At 34.4% G+C, this 10,451-nt stretch overlaps 1 protein-coding gene across 1 annotated transcript; it reads right to left on the bottom strand.

Annotated features, from left to right (window-relative positions):
- Nucleotides 1-913: 913 nt before the first annotated feature.
- LOC136207216 (ethylene-responsive transcription factor LEP-like) lies at nucleotides 914-1,588 on the bottom strand. Its single transcript, XM_065998531.1, has one exon. It carries the CDS (start codon nucleotides 1,586-1,588, stop codon nucleotides 914-916), a length of 675 nt encoding a protein of 224 aa, XP_065854603.1.
- Nucleotides 1,589-10,451: the final 8,863 nt, after the last annotated feature.

Here is a 10,451-nt window from a genome sequence, read left to right as displayed (position 1 = left end):
CTGATTGAAGTGATACATGTTTCAACTTACCCAAATCTTTTATGACTTTAATACGGGAGTTAATGAAAACCGAAATAATGTTTTTTTTTGGACAGCCTAGTCTTAAAAAGAGAAGGAGGATGATGGGAACCAAAACGGAGATCGAAATAGAAACGTTATTTCTAAAAAAACTAGGGTAATTAATTTATTAGTCCCTATATTTTGACAAAACACACTGTTTAGTCCCTGTATTTTCAAAAACACACGGTAAAGTCCCTAACATTTTTCTCGGTGAACTGTTTAGTCCTTGCCGTTAGACTCTCATGAAGATTCTGTTAGTCAATTTGGATTTGCATTCTTCTTTTCATTTATTTTTCTTTCCTTTGAACTCTAATGCATCTGAAATCAACTTTGGATGTTCTGCTTCTTGATTTTCTTCTTAACCGTTCAAATTCATAAGCATTGAGTCTGTTCTTTTTCTTGTTCTCCATACAAATAACTTCTTATTCTAAATTGGATTTCTTCTTCTGAAGTTTGAAGGTAAATAGTAAAGGGTAATTTAGTTATTTCCGAAATCATAAACGGTAAAAAATGTAACAAACAGACGGAAGGACTAAACAGTTCACTGAGAAAAAGGTTAGGAACCTTACCATGTGTTTTTAAAAATACAGGGACTAAATAGTATGTTTTGTCAAAATATAAAGACTAATAAATTAATTATCCAAAAAACTATAATAGAAATGGATAAGAAATTGAAACAAAAACTATATATATATATGAACTTGATTAAAGTGATACACGATTTCAACTTACCCAAACCATTTCTCACTTTAGCTAGGGGATTAATCATTTCACTCTAAACAAAATTCAAAGAAACATTCTTAAAGTTCATAATAAAACCAATCGATTTTTCGAACTAAATTCAGAACATGCCTTAAAAGAGAAAGGAAGATGATGAAGCCATGTCAAACCCATCAGAAAACGAATTGGAGATATTGATATTCTGCCCAAATTGAAACTCCCCAGTTGCAGCAGAAGAACTCAAAAACTCAGTCTCATTCCAAAATCCACTATTATCCAAATAACAATTTGATGTAGTGATATCAGGAGGCAAAGGAGGCAGTTCAACATCATCACAAGGCATCATCATCTGAACATTTTGATTCCATTCTTCTCCCCCAAAATTAGAGAAATTAGATGAATCAAAATTAGAATTCAAAATCATATCAGGAGGAACTGATAAGAGATTATTGAATTGTTGAGTTTGATGATCATCAGGTGAAACAATGGAAGTAACAGAAGAACCAGGAGGCATGTCTGAGTAAATAAAATTAGTACGAGCTTTTAAACCTCGCATAGACCGAGCAGAACGATCATAGGCCAAAGCAGCTTCTTCGGCAGTATCAAAAGTGCCGAGCCAGTGCCGCTCTTTTGTCGATGGGTCTCTTATTTCTGCTGCGTATCTTCCCCATGGCCGCCGCCTTACTCCCAAGTATCTCACTGCTGATGATGCTGCCTCGACGTCGTTTTGTTGCTTTTTTTTTGGGGATGGCGATGATGGTGATGGGGATGATGGTGACTTTTTCTTTGTGTTTCTGGTTGAATTCATGGCTGCTCTCTGAGGATTAAGTGTGTTATGTTATTCATAAGCGAGGTGAGTTTAAATAAGGAGATAATTAACTGCCATAATTGTAATAATTTACGTTCTTAATTTTGATTAGGGTTAATGTGCAAAAATACCCCTAACATTTTGGGTGAGGAGCAATTTTACTCCTAACGTCTAAAATGATACAATTTTACCTCTAACGTTTGTAGCCAAGAGTAATTTTACCCCTAACGTTGATAATTTGGGTCAATTTCAGACACTATTATAAAACATATATATTTTTGATCCTTATTTTGCACCAATTTCATATCAATTCATTCTAAAAAAATGATTTCATGTTTTTTTTGTAATTTAATAATAGAATTGGAGATTAATATTTATAAATTCGGTGAATTTTTTGAATTTTTTTGTCTAATTAGTACAAAAGACAGTATATATTTTTTTTTATTTTTTTCACATCCCAACATATATTTGTGATTTGTTAGTGTTAAAATGACGCACGTGTGAAGTATAGATGGCAAGATTCATGACCGAGCAGACAGTTTGATGAATTATTTCTGAAATTGACCCAAATTATCAACGTTAGGGGTAAAATTGCTCTTGGCTAAAAACGTTAGGGGTAAAATTGCACCATTTTAGACGTTAGGGGTAAAATTGCTCCTAACCCAAAACGTTAGGGGCATTTTTACACCTTAACCCTTTTGATTACCATCATTGCCCTTTAGATCAGTTAATGATCGATTGATTAGAGATATAATTAGTGAGTCCATTATTAATTAATTTTGTACAGACTTTGTAAAATGCTTGATTGAGTCACTCAACTTTTAAAATGTTCTGACAACCTCTTAACTTGCATAGAATGTTTGGATATATAGCGATGGTTAAATACATCATTGGTCACTAAACTTACATGATTGTTTTAAAATGGTCACTTAATTTCAATTTTTAAAACGCATCGAAATAATGACATATGTGACACGTCAACATGAGCCAACTCAAATATCTGACCGAAACGAAAAGTGAGCCACGTTTCAGTTATTTTTATGAAAAAAACTAAATTTTATTTTTTTTTTCAAAAATAAATAAATAACCGACATGTGATAGCCCAGTAGCGTATACGTGGATGTCGATTAGAGATATAAGTTGTCTCATACTGACATGTCACTTATGTCATCATTCCGGTGCCTTTTAATCAATGGAATCACCAGAGTGGCCTAATTGAGACAAAATACAAATTTGAGTAATTTTATTGAGACAAATTGAAGTTGAGTGACCATTTTAAGACAATCACGTAACTTCAGTGACCATTTGAAGATAACCACATAACTTCAGTGACCAATGGTGCATTTAACCCTATATAGTCACTTCAACTTGCGTAAAATGTAGTCAATTAATCAATCAGTTGCAAAAAAGTAAGTTACATGTGGAATCATATTGGAAAAGTAAAAGTACTAAAGTCAGGGTATTGAATTATAATAGAAGAAATGATAAGTTTTACGGTTCATCAAGTAAAAATTTTCATTTTTGATATGTTTTAATCCATTATGTAAATTATGTAATAATATTTTAATACGCGTGCAACACACATTTCACATGTAACTTATCATTTTGCAACTGAGTGATTAATTAATTACATTTTAAGCAAACTGAGAAAACTATTTGAACATTTTATACAAGTTTAGAGACAAATTATGTATTAAACCTAATTTTGATTACCATCATTGCCCTATAGATGAGTTAATAATGGGTTGATTAGAGATATAATTAATGGATCCATTATTAATTAATGGCTTAATACATTATTTGACATTGACCGGTTCAAAAAGTTTGATCAGCTCTCCGAACTTCTAAAATTCCTTTGTAGTTTATGAATTTGCATAAAATTTTCGGATAGTCCCATCAACTTATGTAAATATAGTCAATTAATTATTTAATTATAAAAAATAAAACGGCTGAGATCGGGGTATGAATTTTAATATCAGACTTGATAAGTTTTATAGTTGATCAAGTAAGAATTTCTTTTTTAATATGTTTAATTTATTATGTAAATTATGTAATAATATTTTAAAGCGCGCGTTACACACTTTATGCATCCAACATACTTTTTTTTAATCGAATGATTAATTGGTTTCATTTTATACAAGTTTAGAAGGCTATAAGAATATTTTAAAAATTTAGAAGGTTAATCAATTTTTTTTGGATAAATTTAGATTCAAATGATGTATTAAGCTTTAATTAATTCTTTATGTATGGAAAAATTGCTTATATGTATGGTTTTATAAAAAAATAAAAAATATATTTCTTTTGTGAAGAAAAGTTTATGAGAAGGAGATATAACTCTAGTCTAGTGAGTTCTTATATTAAGCATTCGGCCTTTTATATCATTTGGAAGACCCTTAATTCACATTTGGACATGTGTATTGTGATTTCACGTAATAATTAAAATAGCGGGGCCTCTTATAATAGATGTGGATCCATGTTACACGTGTCAAAATATGTATGGGAGGTCCTCCATTTGACATGGAGAACCGGGTGCTTCTAATAGTTTGCCCTAGTCTAGGATCACAGAAAGTGTCAAGATCGTAAAGGAGTTCAACAGAGGATTTACACATCGTTCCATATATGAGATTTCAATAACATTTCTAAATTAATACTCGATAAATTAATAATATTTTCAAAATAATAATTTCTTATGGTCCCAATTTGAGCCTGTTCAAAAAAATGATCAATTTTAATAAATTAGTAAGATAATAATTTTTTTTTTGAAACAATCCTTTATAAATACATTGTTTTATTATCTCTATAAATTAATAATTTCTCAAATACATATACCAAGTATATATATATACTTAAGATAATTTAGAAAAATATGACTCTACAATACTTTGTTTTTTCTTGAAATTTAAATATAGTTGAATTTCATCTCTAACTATTCTTAGTGCATTCAAAATTTCTGGTGTACAATTGTCAAATTGTAACAAGAAATTATAAAGAATGGTTGATGCTATAATTGCTTCCTTTCTTGTGACGGGTTCCAAAGGTACCGAATCATCCACAGCTTCATCACTCTATAAATTAATAATTAATAATTTATTAATTAATTAATATCTCTATAAATTAATAAAATTTCATGGTCCCAACATTATTATAATTTATAGAGGTTTTATTGTATAATGGTGATCGAATCAGGTAAGGGTGATATAAGAGTCACTTTCTTACCATTGAGCTCACTAGAGTTGAGCATGGATCTTGTAGATTCTTCAATCAGAGTGATCGAATACTACAACAACAACAACAATAACAAAGCCTTAGTTCCAAAATGATTCGGGGTCGGCTAACATGAACCATCATATAAAATCGTGAAATCAAGTCGTGTCAGCGACACAAATTCGCTCCCTCCACTCCGTCCTATCCACTACCATATTTTCCGCAATTCCCAGTAAACTCATATCACTCTCGATCACCCTCCTCCAAGTTTGCTTAGGTCTTCCCCTACCCCTCACCACTACATCCCTTTGCCACTCTTCAGTCCTCCTAACCGGCGCATCAAGCGCTCTACGTCTCACATGGCCAAACCACCTTAGTCGGTTTTCTCTCATTTTATTCTTAATAGATGTAACCCCTACTTTTATCCTAATTATTTCATTACTCACCGGATCCTTTCTCGTATGACCACACATCCATCTCAACATACGCATCTCCGCCACCGACATCTTATGGATGTGACAGTGTTTCACTGCCCAACACTCCGTACCATATAACAATGCTGATCTGATTGCCATGCGGTAGAATTTTCCCTTCAATCTATTAGGCATGCCGGGGTCACAAAGGAAACCCGTAGCACTCTTCCATTTCGACCAACTAGATTTAATCCTATGAGCAACATCTCCATCTACTTCTCCATCCGTTTGGATAATAGATCCTAAATATCGGAAGAAATCCGATGCCTGAACAACTCTCCTATCTAGGCTGATTGTTCCTGCCTCCCTACTCCTATGGCCGCTAAACTTACACTCCAAATATTCTGTCTTACTTCGGCTTAACTTAAAGCCTCTAGATCCTAGAGTTTGTCTCCATAGTTCCAACTTCCTCTCCACTCCGTCTTTCGTCTCATCAACCAACACAATATCATCTGCAAACAACATGCACCATGGTATACCATCTTGAAGTGAACTTGTTAGTTCATCCATAACGATGGCAAAAAGAAATGGGCTCAGTACGGAACCTTGATGCACTCCCATCGTAATAGGGAACTCTTCAGTCCTCCCAACACTAGTACGTACACTTGTGCATGCTCCCTCATACATATCCTTTATGATGTCAATATATTTCCGCGAAATGCCTTTCCTTATCAAGGCCCACCAAAGTACTTCCCTTGGTACCTTATCATATGCTTTCTCCAAGTCAATGAAAACCATATGCAAATCTTTCTTCTTATTTCGATAATGCTCCATTAATTGTCTCATTAGATGGATGGCTTCCATAGTTGATCTTCCCGGCATAAAGCCAAACTGGTTTTCCGAAATCTTCACCGTCCTCCTTAGCCTTTGTTCGATCACTCGCTCCCACAGTTTCATAGTGTGACTCATTAATTTGATTCCTCGATAGTTGGCACAATCTTGGACATCACCTTTGTTCTTATACAAAGGGATTAAGATACTTTTCCTCCATTTTGATGGCATCTTATTGTTTCTCCAAATTTTATTGAAGAACGCCGTCAACCATTCGATTCATCTCTCTCCCAAACATCTCCACATCTCAATAGGGATGCCATCAGGTCCTACTGCTTTCTTCAACCTCATTTTATTTAATGCCATTTTGACTTCACCCTTTTGAATTCTCCGCAGACATTCATGATTTATCATATCGTGAGGGATACTTATATCTCCAACATCTTGTCTGCGATCTCCATTAAATAAGTTATCAAAATAGGACCTCCATCGTTCCTTGATATCCTTATCTCCAACTAGGACTTTCTGGTCCACATCTTTCACACATTTAACTTTTCCGAGATCTCACGTCTTCCTATCTCTCATCCGAGCAATTCTATATATGTCTCTTTCCCCTTCTTTCGTATCCAATCTTGTATACAGATCTCGATTCACCTTTGCTCTAGCATCTCGTATGACCTTCTTTACTTCCCTTTTAGCCTCTTTGTAATTTTCGTAGTTCTCATTACTCCTACATTTCCCTAATATTTTATAGGATTCTCGCTTACTCTTTACTGCTTGTCGTACTTCTTCTGTCCACCAAGATGTGTCCTTACCCGGTGGCATGCTACCTTTAGATTCCCCTAGAACTTCCTTCGCTACTTCCCTTATACTATGCTCCATCTTAGTCCATATCGAATCTATATCTAAATCCATATTACAAGTCCAAATATCTTTTTTGGTCATCTCATCCACAAATTTTTGTTGATTCTCCCCTTGCAATTTCCACCACTTAATCTTAGTCTCCACTTGTGGTGTTCGTTTTCTTATACATTTCCTACTTCGAAAATCAAGCACCACTACTCTATGTTGGGTTGTCATACTCTCACCAGGGATCACCTTACAATCAATATAACCCTTCCTCCAAGCACTCATTACTAAGAAGAAGTCAATTTGGCTCGCATTACCGCCACTCCCATAGGCCACTAAGTGGGATGTTCTCTTCATAAACCATGTGTTCATGATACTCAAGTCATAGGCTGATGCGAATTCAAAAATATCATTTCCTGCTTCATTCTTATCTCCAAAACTATACCCTCCATGAACACTCTCAAACCCATCTCGCCTAGAACCCACGTGTCCATTGAGATCACCCCCCAGTACCATCTTTTCATCCCTAGGAACCTGTTGCACCACTTCCTCTAAGTCCTCCCAAAAAGCTTGTCTTATAGAGACATCTAATCCTATTTGTGGCGCATATGCACTGATGACATTCACAACCTCATCCCCTATCACTAGCTTGACACTCATAATTCTATCGCTCTTCCTAAACACCACTACTACATCATCAATATACTCTCGATCAATAAGAATACCTACTCCATTTCTACCCTGAGTACCAAAGCTTATAACCCCAAGGAGCTATCTCTCTAGCCTTGGCTCCAACCCACTTGGTTTCTTGTGGGCACATTATATTTATTCTCCTCCTCTTCATAACATCTACAATTTCAACTAATCTTCCTGTCAAAGAACCTATGTTCCATGTCCCAAAACGTAACTTAATACCCTTACCCCTACCCCTACTATTACCATGGACTAGCTTATTTACCCACAACCCTTGCATATTTGACACCACCCCCGGGTCCTGGGGTGGCGCGCCGCTTCGGGGCGACGACCTAGCAACCCTTGCACATTTATCACTACACCCGGGTCTAGGAAGTGCAGCGCGTCGCTGAGTACGGAACGTCCCCACGATATTTATATTGTGGTTCATGTCATAAGATGTGGCTAAGTTCCGGTTATGGGGAAGCCACAAACCTACCGCAACCCTCCTCCTTTGTCCGGGCTTGGGACCGGCTGTGAAGGCCACCAAGTGACCCTCACAGGCGGAGTTAATCAGAGTGAACGAATATCGTAATAAAAAGATCCATAATTGGATTGAACTTTGACTTTTTCTATAGGACTGAACCAAATTGCACCGTTGACTTGATTAGGTATAACTTTAGAGATTTTCAAATTTCTAGTATTACGGAGTAAATATGTTGGAGATTCTGAACCAGACCAAATATTCGAAAAAAATATCCAGAACCAAATTGAACCGCTGACTTTTTCTTTAGGACTGAACTGTATTTTACCGTTAACTTTAAAATCTCCGAATTGTACCGAACAATACTCACCCACCCCACCCCTAGAGCTTTCCATAGGCAAAAAAAATATATATATTAAATTGAACTTTTAGAAATTCCAAATGACTCATATTCTTATTCAATTGCATTCAATAACCTCTTATTTCTCAATAGAATTTGTTGGATGCAGAAACTTGAAGACACACTACATAACGTGTCAAAGTGCTTGTCACATGTCAAAAAGAAAATACCAAATAAATAAATAATTAAGAACTTTTGAAAGTTCACAGGGCAGTTGTATTTTTGAGGATACTAAAGGCAATTGGAAAAGAATGGAGAGTTATTGAATATAATTGAATAAGAATATGAGTTTATTGATTAGACAATGATATGAGATTATTGGGTATATATAGGATAGATGGTTGAAGGCGTCGTTTACTAGAAGTCTTTTTGGATCTATGATTTCCTTTTTCTATTAGGAATCTTCTCCAATAGGAGAAGTTCTTTGCCATATGGAGTTTTAGTTATTCTCGAACATTCTTTTATAGAGAATAAAAGCTTCTAAGGCTTCCGAAAGCTTTGTTTTATCACACATGTAATAGCGTAGAAAGCTGTGATAATGCTACATAATAACGTAGAAGGCTGTAACGATGCTACGTATATGATATCCTTTTGTACGATATCATCAACTAATATGAATTGATGAGTATTAAATTATTGTAAATTTCAATGACATTTGTATTGGGATCAATATAATATTTATAATTTCAAGCTAATTATTCAATGTATTTTGTTAATTTTTGTACGTAATTTTTTTTTATCTTAATGGAGGGGACGAAACTCCGGAACACAACAAAGAACAAGCTAAGTGATACTAGTCATCCTAAGAAGACAAGTACCACAAATATCAGAAAATAAGATATTCAGGATGCCTGCCATTTTTGTACGTAATAATTAAAAGATACATATATTAACAAGATTCAAATAACTAATTTTTCTAAAATAAATTTTTTCTATATTTTCATTGCAACATGTCCATCATTACTAATTGGAATCCTAATGATATTATATAGTTTTATATTAATATATACCACTTTGTTACTTGTATATAAAGTTTAATTCCAAAAAGTATTTAAAAAAAATATTGTTTAACATAATATAAAGAGTTATATAATTCACTGATTAAGAAATGCAAATTATATTGGATCTAATTTGTTCAATTATAATTATATATTAAGATTTACATAATCATGTAATTATAATTAATTAAGATTTTTTTTTAAATTAAATAATAAAGAAAAACATGTAATTCGAATTTATGATCTCCCAATAGTAAATATGCTCTCAATTACTAGATTAAGAGTATATTAACATTTACATAATCATGTAATTATAATTAATTAAGATTTTTTTAAATTAAATAATAAATTGGAATTTTTTACTTGCCGTGATGGACGCTTTTGGTTTCTCTATTCAATTCAGAGACTGGATTCTAAATGTTTTATCTGCATCTCGGATTTCAATTTTGAACAATGGAGCCATTAGTGGATATTTCAGATGTTCAAGAGGGGTTCGACAAGGCGATCCGTTGTCTCCTATTTTGTTTGGTATTGCCGAGGACTTTCTTAGCCGTTGGTTGCTTCACCTTGTGGATACTGGGCGACTTGCTCCAATGCAATATACTTCTGCAAAGGTGTTTCCGACTCATTTATTTTATGCTGATGACATTCTTCTCTTCTGCAGGGCCTCTTCAAGTAATCTAGCTGTTATTAAGGGTGTATTTGAGTTGTATGGATCTATCTCGGGTCAGTGTGTTAGTTGGAACAAATCTGAATTATTTCTGGGCTCCTTTGTTTCTTCTAGACGTGGCAATCGTCTTGCTGATATTATTGGTATTCGTCAAGGGTCTGTTCCATTTCGCTATCTTGGAGTCCCTTTGTTTTTTGGTTTACCAAAGACACGACATCTGACTAGTTTGATGGATAGGGTGCTTGCTCACATTGCTAAATGGAAAGGGCATTGTTTGTCTATGGCTGGGAGAGTGGCTCTGGTAAATTCTGTAATTATTGGTAGCTTCATTCACTCTTTTAG

Source organism: Euphorbia lathyris, chromosome 9 (assembly GCF_963576675.1).
Source record: "Euphorbia lathyris chromosome 9, ddEupLath1.1, whole genome shotgun sequence".
Lineage (NCBI taxonomy): Eukaryota > Viridiplantae > Streptophyta > Magnoliopsida > Malpighiales > Euphorbiaceae > Euphorbia > Euphorbia lathyris.
Note: the sequence above shows the minus strand (reverse complement) of the source record. Positions and strands in the feature narration are given on the sequence as shown.